Genomic DNA, 16,136 nt, shown 5'->3' with positions numbered 1-16,136 from the left:
TGTTTGTAAATAAAGACACAGCCATAATAAAGTCTTTTATTTGAAAAAAATGACACAGACTCCTTTATTAATCTCAATTAACCCCTTCACCCCGAAGCTTATTTCGGTTTTGCGTTTTCGTTTTTCGCTCCCCACCTTCTCGGAGCCATAAAACTTTTACTTCTCTGTCAATATGGCCATGTGAGGAATGTTTTTTTGCGGGACGAGTTGTACTTTTGAACGACACCATTGGTTTTACAATATCGTGTACTAGAAAACGGGACAAAAATTCCAAGTGCGGTGAAATTGCAAAAAAAGTGCAATCCCACACTTGTTTTTTGTTTGGCTATTTTGCTAGCTTCATTAAATCCTAAAACTGACCTGCCATTATGATTCTCAAGGACATTACGAGTTCATTGACACCAAACATGTCTAGGTTCTTTTTTATGTAAGTGGTGAAAAAAAAATACCAAACTTAGCTTAAAGGGCCACTGTCACCCCCTCCAGCCATTATAAACTAAAAGAGCCACCTTGTGCAGCAGTAATGCTGCATTCTAACAAGGTGGCTCTTTTAGTTTTTGGTGCATGTATTCCCAAAATAAAGCGTTTTATAACTTCTCCAAAATACCTGTCTTTCGCCAGGGAGGCAGGTCCTCACCCCCCTGCTTGAAACGCCACACTGCCGTCACTCAAATCTTCAGGGGCACCGGGCGCCGCCCCCTCCGTGCTGTTTTCGCATGAAATCCGGCGCCTGCGCTGTGTAGTACTGTCTGGTGCAGGCGCAGTGAGCTTTGGCCGTCTGACGTCACAGCCAGGCTTGCAGACGGCGCCTGTGCGGCCAGTGCTGCCACCCACCTAGTGAATCCCAGTCCCACACTCTGCATAATGCATAACACACTGCGGGGCTGGGATTACCAAGGTGGGTGGCCGCACTGGCCGCACAGGCGCCGTCTGCAAGCCTGGCTGTGACGTCAGACGGCCAAAGCTCACTGCGCCTGCACCAGACAGTACTACACAGCGCAGGCGCCGGATTTCATGCGAAAACAGCACGGAGGGGGCGGCGCCCGGCGCCCCTGAAGATTTGAGTCACGGCAGTGTGGCGTTTCAAGCAGGGGGGTGAGGACCTGCCTCCCTGGCGAAAGACAGGTATTTTGGAGAAGTTATAAAACGCTTTATTTTGGGAATACATGCACCAAAAACTAAAAGAGCCACCTTGTTAGAATGCAGCATTACTGCTGCACAAGGTGGCTCTTTTAGTTTATAACGGCTGGAGGGGGTGACAGTGGCCCTTTAAAAAAAATATTGCACAATTTTCCGATACCCGTAGAGTTTCCATTTTTCGTGATATCGGGTTGGGTGAGGGCTTATTTTTTGCGTGCCGAGCTGACGTATTTAATGATACCATTTTTGTGCCAATACGTTCCTTTGATCACCCGTTATTGCATTTTAATGCAATGTCGAAAAGACCCCCAAAAAAAGTAATTCTGGGGTTTTGACTTTTTTCTCGCTATGCGGTTTAGCGATCCGGTTAATTTTTTTTTTTATTGATAGATTGGGCGATTTTGAAAGCGGCGATACCAAATATGTTTAGGTTTGATTTCTTTTTTTTTTTAATTGCTTTATTTTGAATGGGGCGAACTTTACTATTTTTTTTTTTTTTTTCATATTTTTAACATCATTTTTTATTTTATTTTACTTTTGGCATGCTTCAAAGGCCTCCATGGGAGGATAGAAGCTGCTACAACTTGATTGGCTCTGCTACATAGAGACGATGCTCAGATCGCCTCTATGTAGTAGAATTACTGCATTGCTATGAGAGCCGCACACAGGGTGGAGCTCATAGCAATCCGGCATCAACAACCATAAAGGTCTCAATGAGACCTCTGGTTGTCATGCTGACGCACCGCTGACCCCCGATTACGTTACGGGGGTCAGCAGTGAGCATATTTCCGGCCGGTGGCTGGAAGCATGCGTTAAAGGCCGCTGTCAAGAGTTTAGTTTGACAGTGGCATTTAACTAGTTAATTCGAGCCGGCGGATCGTGATTCCGCTTGCGCCTATTGCGGTCACATTTACGCTTTTCAAAACAGCTGACATGTCCCGGCTTTGATGCAGGCTCACCGCCTGAGCCCGCATCAAAGCAGGGGTTCTGCCATCGGACGTACTATTCCGTTCGATGGCAGAAAGGGGTTAAACCATATTTGCAACCATGCAAAGCAATCGATCTCCTGTAATAAAAATAAAATAAAAAAGCAACAATATACGATACCTGTCTGTCGCTGTATCCCATGCCGTAATCCATGTCTGAGGGATATACAGTTTTCAACCTTGGCGGTGCCAAGATGTGACCGTCTCGGCTGAAAACCACTGATGAATGAGCTGCTGAGAGCGCAGTATCATTCACCAGCAGTGACAACATCACCGTCATTTTCCCACGGTCCTGAGGTCACTGCAGTTCAGCCTGGCCTAGAGGATATCACCGCTGGTTAATTATGCTGCGCTCTCAGCAGCACATTCACCAGTGGTTTTCAGTTGGGACGGTCGCATCTTGGCACCATCCAGGTTGAAAACTGTATATCCCTCAGACATGGATTACAGTGTGGGACACAACGACAGACAGGTATGGTATATTGTTGCTTTTTTATTTTATTTTTATTACAGGAGATCGAGGGCTTTGCTTGGATTAGGCATGGTTGTAAGTATGGTTTAATTGAGACTAATAAAGGAGTCTCATTTTTTTTCAAATAAAGGACTTTATTCTGTCTGTGTCTTTATTTCACATATAACTATAGGATAAGTAATGGATACAGATGCGTCTCCGTTGCCAAACTCTGGGCTTGATGTAACCTGACAATACAAAGGGGACATCAACCCCACAAATATTACCCCACTTGCCGCCACTACAGGGCAAGTTGAAAGAGCCAGGCAAAGCACCAGAATTGGCGCATCTAATAGATGCGCCTTTTCTGTGCAGCTGCAGGCTGCTGTTTTTAGGCTGGGGGGGGCCTATATCAATGGCCCCCTTACCAGCCTGAGAATACCAGCCCCCCAGCTGTGAGCTATAGCAAGGCTGATTGTCAAATATGGGGGGCACCCCATGCCGTTTTTTGTAAATTATTTATTTAAGTAATTTAAAAAAACAGCGTGGGAACCCCTCTTATCTTGATAACCAACCTTGCAGAAGCTGACAGCTGAGGGTTGCAGCCCCCAGCTGTGGGTTTTGTCTGGTTGGTTCAAGAAAATAGGGGGAACCCTCGTCAGGTTATTCATTTTTTTAGCTAGATGGCAGGCGGCGGCTGTGGAATACCCCCGATCATCCGCTCCTGCTGGCACTGTTATTATCGGCAGCAGGTGTTGGATGATGGGGGTAAGAGTCCCAAAAGCCCCCACCTGCTGTCATCGTTCAGGCATCATTCTCCTCTGCTTGCGCCGATCGAGCAGGGGATAATGATGAGAGCCAGCTTCAGCACCAGCTGCCGGGAAACAGCGCTTACTGTAGCGCTTCTTCCCCGGTGGCCGTCCGTGTGATACTGATGCATCACACGGATGGCATCCATGTGCGGTACGTGTTTACACAAACGGACATGTCTACCTGTGGGTTAGTCGGACTCCGGGTCCGTGAAAAAACCACAGATATGTGCACAGACCCATTCTGAATGGGGCTACATGTGTCAGTGTCTCCAGTACGTGTAAAAACTGTCACCATACGTACTGGAGACACTGAAGTGTGAAAGAGGCCTTAGTGCCATAATCCGGAAGTGGAAAGAACATAATTTCTCAATAAAACGGCTACGATCAGGTGCTCAGTCAAGATTTCAGACAAAGGAATTAAAGGAATTATCAGAACAGTTGTCCAATAGCCAAGGACCACCTGTTAAGAAGTACAGAAAGACTTAGAATAAGCAGGTACAATGGTTTCAAAGAAAACAATAAGTAATTCACTCAACCTCCATGGCCTGTATACACGCTCACCACTCAATAATCTATTGCTAAACAAAAAGTATGATCAAGTGCGTTTAAAAGTTTGCTCAACAACATTTAGACAAGTCTGTGAAATACTGGGAGAACACATTCTGGTCAGATGAGAAATAAAACTTTTTGGATGCCATAATACACCACGTTTGAAGGCCAAAAGCCACTGTATACCACTCCAAAAACAACCAAACCAACAGTGAAGTTTGGAGATGGAAATATTTGGTGTGGGGCTGTTTGTTAGCATATGGCACTGGCAAACGTTATGTAATTGAAGGAAGACTGAATGGACAAATGTACAGCAACATGCTTGATAAAAATTTGCTTACATCTACGAGGATGATGAAGATGACACTAAAGTGGACATTTCAGAAAGACATTGATCCGAAAACTCAATTGATTTTAGAGAAAATAAATAAAGCTGCTAGAATGGTCCAGCCAATCACAGGACCATAATCCAATAGAAAATTTGTGAAAGGAACTTTAGCTCAGAGTTCATAAGAGAACTTTCAGGATTTAAAGAGAGTGTTTGAGTAAAAAAATGGGCCAAAATCTCACCTTAGCAAAGCATGCAACTAATTTCTTCATATGCAACCCCTGGCAAAAATTATGGAATCACCGGCCTTGGAGGAAGTTCATTCAAGTTGTTTAATTTTGTAGAAAAAAAAAAACAGATCACAGACATGGCACAAAACTAAAGTCACTTCAAATGGCAACTTTCTGGCTTTAAGAAACAGTAAAAGAAATGAAGAACAAAAAAATGTGGTAGTCAGTAATGGTTACATTTTTTTTTAACCAAGCATAGGGAAAAATGATGGCTCCACTCAATTCTGAGGAAAAAAAATATGGAATCATGAGAAATAAACAAACAAAAATAACACCCCAAAACATCACTAGTATTTTGTTGCACCACCTCTGGCTTTCAGTCTACTCAAGTTTCTCTGATTGCGGTTGCCAGATCAGCTTTGCAGGTTGGAGCCTTGTCATGGACCATTTTCTTCCACTTCCACCAAAGATTTTCAATTGGATTGAGATGCAGGCTATTTGCAGGCCATGACATTGACCTTATTTATGTTTCTTTTTTCAAGGAATGTTTTCACAGTTTTTGCTCTATGGCAGGATGCATTATCATCTTGAAAAATGATTTCATCATCCCCAAACATCCTTTCAATTGATGGGATAAGAAAAGTATCTAAAATATCAACATAAACCTTGTGCATTTATTGAAGATGTATTGACAGCCATCTCCCCAGTGCCTTTACCTGACATGCAGCCCCATACCATCAATGACTTTGGAAATTTGCATGTTCTCTTCAGGCAATCATCTTTATAAATCTCATTGGTACGGCACCAAACAAAAAGTTCCAGCATCATCACCTTGCCCAAAGCAGATTCGCGATTAATCACTGAATATGACTTTCATCCAGTCATCCACAGTCCACGATTGCTTTTCCTTAGCCCATTGTAACGTTGTTTTTTCCTGTTTAGGTGTTAATGATGGTTTTCGTTAAGCTTTTCTGTATGTAAACTCCATTTCCTTTAGGCAGTATTTTACAATTCGGTCACAGATCTTCACTCCAGTTTCCACCCATTCGTTCCTCATTTGTTTTGTTGTGCATTTCCTGTTTTGGAGACATATTGCATTAAGTTTCCGATCTTGATGCTTTGATGTCTTCCTTGGTCTACCAGTATGTTTGCCTTTAACAACCTTCCCATGTTTGTATTTGGTCCAGATTTTAGAAACAGCTGACTGTGAACAACCAACATCTTTTGCAACGTTGCATGATGATTTAGGCTAGGTTCACATTGCGTTAGTGGGTGATCGCTAACGGACAGCGTTGCACGGCGAAAATGTCGCAATTAACGCCGTGCAACGGGTCCGTTAGCGCACCCATTGACAGCAATGTAAATTTCGCCTGCAGCGCATCACTAGCGCGTGCCTTTTTCGGCTCGCGCTAGTGATGTGCCGTTCTTCTGTGACGCGCCTCGGACGCTGCTTGCAGCGTCCGCGGTGCGCCCGAGGTCCGTTCCCCGCTCTCGCAGATCAGGGATGCTTGGTTAAAAAAAGTAACCATTACTGACCACCACATTTTTTGTTCTTGATTTCTTTTAGTGTTTCTTAAAGCCAGAAAGTTGCCATTTGAAATAACTTTAGTTTTTACCATGTCTGTGATCTGCTTTTATTCTATAAAATTAAACAACTGAATGAACATCCTCCAAGGCCGGTGATTTCATAATTTTTAACAGGGGTTGCAGGAGGCATCTTGAAGCGATCACCACCACCATCAATGGATTTTGTACAAAGTATTAAATAAATTTCAATAAGCATGTTCAATACTTTTTCCCTGTGTCATTTCCCATTATTACACTTAAGTTAATTTATAGACATCATAGTTTGATTTCTTTGCCTGTGTGGATTGGATGAGTTGTTACTGACTTCTGGTAGCAATTTCATGTCAATAGCCAGTATTCAGAATATATAGTTTGAAAATTAGTGATTTCACCCATTGTGTATTTACACATATATACACATTTTATACATATACATATTTCTTTTACTATATTACCTCCAATGTCTCTTCTGCACTACACCCAGGTTGCTGTTGTAACTTTCCGGTATTTAGAGCTTCAATGTACTCATCGCACTTCTTGTATCCCGCATCCAAAAGATCTTGTTTGGCCTTTAAGAGTCCTTGTCCTGGAGTGACATCTCCAATGCCAATAGAAAAACCTCTGTTTGCTAAATCAGGGGGAGAGAATATGGGGGACAAATTAAGATTGTGTTCATATGGCACTGGGGTCCTGGGTTCAAATCCCACCAAATTTGTATGTTCTCCCCATGTTTGCGTGGGTTTCCTCCGGGTTTTCCGGTTTCCTCCCACACTCCAAAGACATACTGATAGGGAATCTAGATTGTGAGCCCCAATGGGGACAGTGCCAATAGTGTATGTAAAGCGCTGTGGAATTAATGGCGCTATAGAAGTGAGTAAAATAAATACAAATAAAATGCGATGTTGAAAAAAAATTCCACCATTAATTCCTTAATGACCAGGCCAAATTTTTTTAAATCTGACCAGGGTCACTTTATGTGGTAACAACTCTGGATCGTTTCAATGGATTGCACTGATATGTAGCAGTAATTTTCCAAGAAAATTTTCAACATTTTTAGGGACCTATTCAGTTTTGAAGTGACTTTCAGGGCATGTATATTAGAAACCCCCATTTTAAAAACAGCAGCAGTCAATATACTCAAATCTGCTGTCAGTTAGTTTATTAACACTTCAGGTGCTTTTCATGAATTAATGCAAAGTGGCATAACAGGAAAGAAAACATTTATGTTTACAACCTACCGTATTTTTCGGCCTATAAGACGCACTTTTTGAACCCAAAATTCGGAGGGAAAATGGGTGCGCGTCTCAGTCGGAATGTACTTACCAGGAGTGTGGCGGCAGCAGGACTGAGGCGATTCTGCTGACCCTGGGCTGGGAAGAGGGGGTGTTTGGTGGTCAGACGCTGCAGGGCGTTGGTATGAGCAGTATTTGGTGGTGCTCGGTGATGTGAGGGCTCTGCCGACATTTTGTGAACCCAGAGCTCCTGCACTTCCATTGCTGCAATGCGGCGGCCACCAGGAAAATGGCCGCCGAAGGCGGCGCATGTGCAGATTGAGATCGCAGCAATCTGTGCATGCAGCAATGGAAGTGCAGGGGCTCGGGGCTTTCACAATGTCCCCATACCACCAAGCACTGCCGAACCTGCCACATCACTCTGGGTTGGGAGTCATATCATCACCGCCACCAGCGCTGCTGATCCCCCCACTCCTGTAAGCTGAATTCGGACTGTAAGACGGACCTTCATTTGAAGCATTAATTTTTTTTACCCTATTTTCCTTCTGAAAATCTGAGGTGCTCTTATGGTCCGATGCATCTTAAAAAGTCCGAAAAATACAGTACGTGTCGCCAACTTCAGAACAGTTCACTGTAGCCGGATGACTCTGAGGCTGTTATTTGGCGATGAAATGCCATGGCAAACATCGGACCACTCAATCATGATACCAGGGTGCCGATGGGGTTAACCATTTAGATGCTGTAGTCACTATTGACAGCAGCATCTATAGGGTTAAATTGCTATGGTCGGTGCCGACACCAATCGTGGCTGATGTAGTAGGGTATCAGCTATAGCGTACAGCTGTTGGATGGTCACCTGACTGGGGATGCTATTCTCATATCTCAGGTCAGTAAAAAGACATTGGTGGTGCTTAAGGGTACTGTCACACAGTACCATTTTGATCGCTACGACGGTACGATTCGTGACGTTCTAGCGATATCGTTACGATATCGCAGTGTCTGACACGCAGCAGCGATCAGGGATCCTGCTGAGAATCGTACGTCGTAGCAGATCGTGTGGAACTTTCTTTCGTCGCTTGATCACCCGCTGACATCGCTGGATCGTTGTGTGTGACAGCGATCCAGCGATGTGTTCGCTTGTAACCAGGGTAAACATCGGGTAACTAAGCGCAGGGCCGCGCTTAGTAACCCGATGTTTACCGTGGTTACCAGCGTAAAAGTAAAAAAACAAACAGTACATACTTACATTCCGGTGTCTGTCCTCCAGCGTCTCAGCTTCTCTCCACTGTGTGAGCGTCTGCCAGCCGGAAAGCGAGCACAGCGGTGACGTCACCGCTGTGCTTTCCGGCTATGGCGCTTACACAGTGGAGAGAAGCAGAACGCCGGGGACAGACACCAGAATGTAAGTATGTACTGTTTGTTTCTTTTACGTTTACGCTGGTAACCACGGTAAACATCGGGTTACCAAGCGCGGCCCTGCGCTTAGTTACCCGATGTTTACCCTGGTTACCGGGGACTTCGGCATCGCTCCAGCGCCGTGATTGCAACGTGTGACCGCAGTCTACGACGCTGGAGCGATAATCATACGATCGCTGCGACGTCACGGATCGTGCCGTCGTAGCGATCAAAATGGTACTGTGTGACAGTACCCTAAGGGGTTAAACAAACACATCCTGATGGAATACACATTTCGTGTAAACAGAGCCTTAGCTTTACAGATACTTCATTCCTTAAAAATAAAAATAGACACATCTTTCAAGGATGCACCATACCAAAGAGTAGGAGAAGCTAAAGAGATTGATAAAAAGATTTGTAAGAAAAAGATTTCTGGGATTTTGGGTCCAGTGGGTGGTCCTATCAGTGTGTAATGCAGGTGCCTGGATGCAAAGTACAGAGATCATGAGGCAGAAATAACCAAGGGTTGATACATTGGTATTTTTATACAACAATAACTTCTAAACAATTAGGGTCAGTAAATATGCAATTTAACATTATAGAGGATTATGAACAAGCTAGAAAGTCTCTCAGTACTTAACGTTAGTGGTGCGCCCAGTCTTGGGAGACACCACGTGAGTTCTCACTTGAAGCTCTGGCTCTAGTGTGGGTCACAGGGTTTTCCCGCTAGGCCACAAGTATCTTCCTGATCTAGTCTATTAAAGCCTGTTGAGTCTCCCATGCACCAACCGGCCCCCTTCCAACCTGTAATCCTAGTCCCAGCTGACCCCAGTACCCTAGGTGATAGCTGGAAGTGACGGCCCTCCTCACTTGCCCTGTCCCTCCTCTCAGGCAGGCGTGCTTTTCCTGTCGCAGTCGCTGCACGGCTCTTCTCAGCTTGATAGTCGGCGAAATTCTCAGGCTCGGGGCAGACAGGACCGGGTCTCAACTCTTGACAGGCGTAGTCCAACCTTGGGGGCATGACCAGCGCAGAGCACAGATTATGGCTCTAACCGGCGTAAGCCGTACTCGGGAATATCTTCCGGGGGATCCGGACCTTGCCAGGTGGTGAACGACACCCAGGTAGGACAGACTTCCTGCTGAGGCCTGTCACGGTCTCAGTGGAGTCTCTGGAGCACGTCTGTCCCGCTCTGTTTCCTAGCGCCAAATCCACCTGTGGTTTGGTGGGCTGGGATTTTATATCAGGGCAGTTCTTACAGAGGGTCACTTGATCTGGTCGAGCACACAAGGTTCCGCCCTCTGCAAATCTTACAGCAAACTTTGGTTCTGCTTGATTTTGGTTGGCCAGCAGATGGCAGTCTTTCTCATTAGTGGCACATCTTGCACCAATTTACCAGAGTGCTCATGTTGTCTGGTTACAAGTGACTGACAGCGATCTCGCTATGCATTCTTATACAAAGAAAGCTATCAGTCACTGATAGAAAATAATCTTTATTTATATAGCGCCAACATATTCTGCTGTGCTTTACAATTCAGGGATTCATATACAACAGTCATAAGTATCAGAATTGTGACTAAAATAATAAATCCGTCTTGTGGTTCTTGCGTAATCAGTGTTAGATGTTTTCAGTTAATGATATGCCCGTGCTCTGGGGCAGGACTGTAGGCAGAGTCTTCTCTTCCTCCTCTAGCCAGAGAATCCAAGTAAAGACCAGCCCACAGGCCGCTCTGCAGCACAAACATGTTCCTCATCATAGAGACAGACTGTTTGTGCTTCGGGGTGGCCCGTGGGCAGGCCTTTCCTTGGATTCTCTGGCTAGAGCAGGAAGATAAGATTCTGTCTACAGTCCCGCCCCGGAGAATGGGCATATCATTAACTGAAAACTACTAACACTGCACCATGAAATACTACCTGAATTTATTAAAATGGGGGAATTAAAAAATTGTAAGTCATTGGGTATTCAATATATGGCTCAGATTCAGGACGCACAAGGACTGTTATCCTTTGAGGCATTGCAGGAGAATTACAGGTTGCAGGAGACTTGTAGGTTTCAATATTGTCAGTTGAGACATGCCTATCTTGCGCAGAGTAAAACGACTGACATGAGAATTTATAGGGATATTCTGGTAGACTGTGTCTGTGCGACGGGAGGAACAAAATGGGTAGTCTCGGATATCTAGAGAGATTTGTTATATAAGGTACCTTTCTTAATAGATTCCCTATTAAAGCAAAAGAGAAATGGAAGGAAGAGTTGGGAAGGATAGAGGAGGATAAATGGGAGGATATCATGGAGTCTATATCCCAATTGTCATTGAACGAACCGAGTAGACTTTCGCAAATATATGTGCTTCACAGAGTATACAGAACTCCAGATAGGCTTTATAAGGCAGGGCTGAGACGGACTTCCGAGTGTCCTAGGTGTCAGTCTGAGGGGGCAGGGATTCTACACATGCTATATGGAAGAGATCCGAGTTCCAAATAATCATAAAGTGGCCATAGCTAGATTACTGTATGTACCGCCGACTCTGCAGGAATTCTATAGACAGTCTGATATGTTATCAATATGGAAAAGGGTATTTATGAAAAAAGGAAAAGTGTGAAAACATTTGAAACACTTTGGAAACCGTGGATGGAGAGGAACTGATTCCAAGGGAATGTTGGCTTCATTAAGAAGGCAATGTATGCAATTGTCCTATTCTTGTTTATAGAGGATTTATGGGAGGCGGGAGGTGAGGGTGGGAATTGGGGGATTGTTTCAAAAGTTTTTGTAAACCTGTTTATTCTCCTTTCTTGACACAACTGTTTTGTCTGTCAACTTGACTACTGTTAATAAAAATGATCTGATATAAAAAAAGAAAACTTATAACACTGATTACACAAAAACCACAAGACGGATATCTTCACCAATGGTATTATTTTAATCAGTGTAACAACGCCAACCTGACAATGCTTGTAGTTTACTTCGCAAAATCCTTCTGTCAGGTTCGCTTTAAAGATAATACAGTAATTAATGCGAAAATAATGACGACCCTGCTCGTAAGAGTTTACAATCTACAATGGGGTGGAGGAGACACAAAGTACAGGTGCTTATTTACCTTGATGGCCCAGCCATCTTGAGAGAATGGGTGATAGATAAAGGTTGCATGAAGTAGTCACCAGCCAATATTTGTAGTTTTGGGTGCGGTGGAGATTGATTGAGAATTATGTTCATAGAAATAGTGAAGGGGCTATATATAAAAAGGACTTCAATTAGAGAACGTGATAGGCCAACCTGAACAGATGTATTTTTAGGGAGCCCCTAAAACTGTGTAAGCTGTGGTTAGTCCTAATTTCTTGGGGTAGAGCATTCCAAAGAATTGGTGCAACTCGGGAGAAGTCTTGGACCCGGGAATGGGAGGTCCGGATTAGTGCGTATATTAGTAGAAAGTGTCTTGCGGATCGCAACAAGTGGGTAGGTTGATGAACAGAAATGAGGGAGAAGACGTAAGGGGGTGCCACACAAGTGGAGAGCTTTGTGGTCGAGAACAAGCAATTTAAATTGGATCCTATAATGTATGGGCAGCCACTGTAATGACTGGCACATAGCAGATGAGTCCGAGTAACGATAAGCCAGAAGGATGACCCTGGCTGCTGCATTAAGGATGCACAGGAGAGAGAAAAGTTGAGTGAGGGGGAGGCCCATTAAGGTTATGTTTCCACGGTCTGGAATGGCAGCGCTTTGGACGGGGCGGGTGTTAGCTGCCGGCTTTTGTCCATGTAGTGATTCTGCATGTGTTCATTGAACACATGCGGAATCGCTGCATCCTATACATAGAACGGTGCTATTTATCTTGGGGAGACTCTGCGTCTCCGCAAGATAAATAGACATGCTGCAGTCTATAAAGACGCGCCGCATGTGCGTATACGCAGGTTTGCCACCTGCGTCTTTGTACGCATAGTGGATATGGGATTTCATAAAATCCCACCCACTATGCTGTAACATCTGGATGCTGCGGATTGGACACTGTGGCTGTACGCAGCGTCCATTCGGCAGCAAATATGCCAAGTGGAAACATACCCTAATAGAGAATTACAGTAGTCAAGGCGGGAGTGGATCAGGGCAACTATGACGTTTTTATTTTTTCAATGGTGAGAAAGGGGAGGATTCTAGAGATGTCCTTTACGTGTAAACGGCAATAGCAGGCAAGAGATTGTATGTAGGAGGTGAAGGAAAGATTGGTGTCAAACATAAAACCCTGACAGCAAGCCAAACACCTAGGCGTTACTGTGGTGCCACGCACGGAGAGGGAGATGATAGATTTAGGGACGTAAGCAAACGGCGGAAGAAGATGATCAGTATTGGAAAGGTTCAGTTTCAGACAGAGGACATGATGTTGAAAACTGCGGACATATAATCACTGGTGTTCTGTAGAACAGCGGAGGTAATGTCAGGGGAAGAAGTGTATAGTTGGGTGTCATCAGCAAAAAGATGAAACAAAGCCAAATTTCCTTATTGGACCCAAAGTCCCAGAAAGAGAGGGGGTGTAAATGATTAAAACACGTACTGAATATTTTCTCACAAAACTATATTAATCTACTCTGTTCCCCCTGTTCTATATCATGGTGCCTGCAGATTGGACTGCATTTTCATGGTGACAGGATCCCTTTAAGGAATATGTTTTAGTAAAATCTGCCAAGTAGAGCACTACATTTGAAAAAAGTTATTTCTATAGGGAGACACAAAAGACTGCATATAGCTGCTGACACTAGGAGACAAATACCAAGCCAAATTTGTACGCTGCTCCAACAAGGGCTATATCCCTTCTGCAGCAGTTCAGCTGAGCATTTTCTATATAAGCAATTGGAGCAACTAAGAGAAATCAACAGAAGGTAATCTGGAAAAAACAGTTAATGGGTAGAGAACAGAGAACAAAAGAAACCCATTCAGTAGAACCGAGAAGGTGCACCAAAACAAAAAATAACTGCATGAAAACAATGCTCTACAATAAACTCCGATCCAAAAGAATTTTATACGCAACAAAAAAATTCCTCTTTCCTCACTCATGTCATTGGGGAACACAGAAGATCTTTGGATGTCGTAAAACAGAAGAAGGGAACAAAGACAAAACAATTGGTCATCTGATCAAAATCTGCTTGCAGAATTATGTAAGGCTATGTGCACACGTTGCGGATTTTGATGCGGATCCGCAGTGTTTTTGGAAGCGCGGAATTGCATCAAATCCACAGTGTAGTGCACAAGCAATGTTAGTCAATGTGAAATTGAGAATTGGTGTGCACATGCTGCGTAAAAAAAAGTGCGAATTTGCAGCGTTTTATTTTCCGCAGCATGTCAATTCTTTTTTGCGGATCTGCTGCTCATTGACTTCCATTGTGTCAGGCCAATCCACAGGTTTAAAAAAGATCTGCGGATTTGCTGCGGATGTGCCAGCGAGAAACACTGCAGATTGTGAGGGGGAAGAGTGTGTGCGTCTGTGTGTGTGTGTGTGTGTGTGCGTGCGTGCGTGCGTGCGTGCGTAGGCAGGCATCGTCCGATGGGACTACTAGCCCCATCCGGCTATGCCTGCTATAATGACAGCTAGCCGGATGATGGGACAGTAGTAGTCCCATCATCCAGCTACTGTGTTCAAGTGTAAAAAACAGTACATACTCACCATACACCTAGTCCCCGAAGCCCTCTATCACCTGTAACAAAATAAAATAAAAAACTGCAGTATACTCCCTGATCCAATTTAATCCATTTAATAATGAGTGTCCCACGACGATCTCCCCTGGAAAGCCATCACATCGGCAGATGGGACCGCTCTCCCGGGCTCCGGTGATATAGTGACAGGAGGCAATCCTCCGCACTGTATCCCTCCGTCGTGAGTTCAGTATAGTTCATACTGTCACTTGCGGCACCGCTGCGTGGGAAAATTATCCCGCAGCGTTGCCGTAAAGTGAGAGCCTGAACTCAGGTAACCTCTTCAGTGATGCACGGCAGTAGCCATTGTCTCCTGTCAGTTTGTCACTGGAGGCCTATAGAGCTGTCATATCTCCTGATGTGACAGCTCTATAGGGGAGATCGTCGTGGGACACTCATTATTAAATGGACAGTGTCAGACCAGGGAGTATTTGTGTTGGTTTATTATTAGTGATGAGCGAATATACTCGTTATTCGAGATTTCCCAAGCACGCTCGGGTGTTCTCCGAGTATTTTTTAGTGCTCGGAGTTTTAGTTTTTAGTGCCTCAGCTCAATGATTTACATCTGTTAGCCAGCATAAGTACATGTGGGGGTTGCCTGGTTGCTAAGGAATCCCCACATGTACTTATGCTGGCTAACAGATGCAAATCATTCAGCTGCGGCGCTAAAAACAAACTCTGAGCACTAAAAAATACTCAGAGAACACCCGAGCGTGCTCGGGAAATCTCGAGTAACGAGTATATTCGCTCATCACTATTTATTATTTTTTCTTCGTTTGTAGCTGGGGGGGGGGGGGGGGGGGGGAAATGGGGCTAGGGGACCGTTGTTTATAGCAGGGAAGGGGTTAATACCCATGGATCTTCCCAGACTATGAATATCAGCCCGCAGCAGTCTGCATAGCCTTTTCTGGCTATTAATTATAGAGGGAGCCCACATTGTTTTTTTTGGGGGGTCCCCCTATTTTAATAGCCAGTAAAGGCTAAATATACAGCTGCGGGCTGATATTCATAACCTGGGAAGATCCATGGGTATTAACCCCTTCCTGGGCTATAAACATCGGCCCCTAGTCGCTGGCTTTCCCTCTCCGGCACAGAAAATTGTGCGGGAGCCCACACCATTTTTTAAAAAATGTTTTAATAAATTGATATCATATTGACTTTAAGGCCGGGGTCACACTTGTGAGAAACTTGCACGAGTCTCTCGCATCAATACCTGGCACTGCCACCGGTATTCGGGACCGGAGCGTGCGGATACAGGTATTTCTATGCAGCTGAACGCTCCGGTCCCGAGTGCCGGCGGCAGTGCCAGGTATTGAGGTGTGAGACTCGTGCGAGTTTCTTGCAAGTGTGACCCCGTCCTAACGCATATTTTGCGTGTGTGTGTGTGTGTCTTTAGTTAACACTTTATGTACCATTTTATTATGTTTATTACTAAACATCGGGCTTGGTATTATGAATCTGTAGATAGATTAATCTGTAGATAGATTATTCTATAGATAGATAGATTATTCTATAGATAGATAGATTATTCTATAGATAGATAGATTATTCTATAGATAGATAGATTATTCTATAGATAGATAGATTATTCTATAGATAGATAGATTATTCTATAGATAGATAGATTATTCTATAGATAGATAGATTATTCTATAGATAGATAGATTATTCTATAGATAGATAGATTATTCTATAGATAGATAGATTATTCTATAGATAGATAGATTATTCTATAGATAGATAGATTATTCTATAGATAGATAGAT

At 44.0% G+C, this 16,136-nt stretch overlaps 1 protein-coding gene across 1 annotated transcript in view; it reads right to left on the bottom strand.

The window, feature by feature from the left end:
• The window catches only part of POLR3A (RNA polymerase III subunit A), a 259,739-nt gene that overhangs the window by 94,696 nt on the left and 148,907 nt on the right, over positions 1–16,136 (bottom strand). The window contains exon 16 of the mRNA XM_077259406.1: positions 6,518–6,690. Coding sequence (XP_077115521.1) covers positions 6,518–6,690 — 173 coding nt within the window. The remainder of the gene's footprint in view (positions 1–6,517; positions 6,691–16,136) is intronic.

Source organism: Ranitomeya variabilis, chromosome 4 (assembly GCF_051348905.1).
Source record: "Ranitomeya variabilis isolate aRanVar5 chromosome 4, aRanVar5.hap1, whole genome shotgun sequence".
Classification (NCBI taxonomy): Eukaryota; Metazoa; Chordata; class Amphibia; order Anura; family Dendrobatidae; genus Ranitomeya; species Ranitomeya variabilis.
This window is presented reverse-complemented; position numbering and strand designations above follow the sequence as displayed.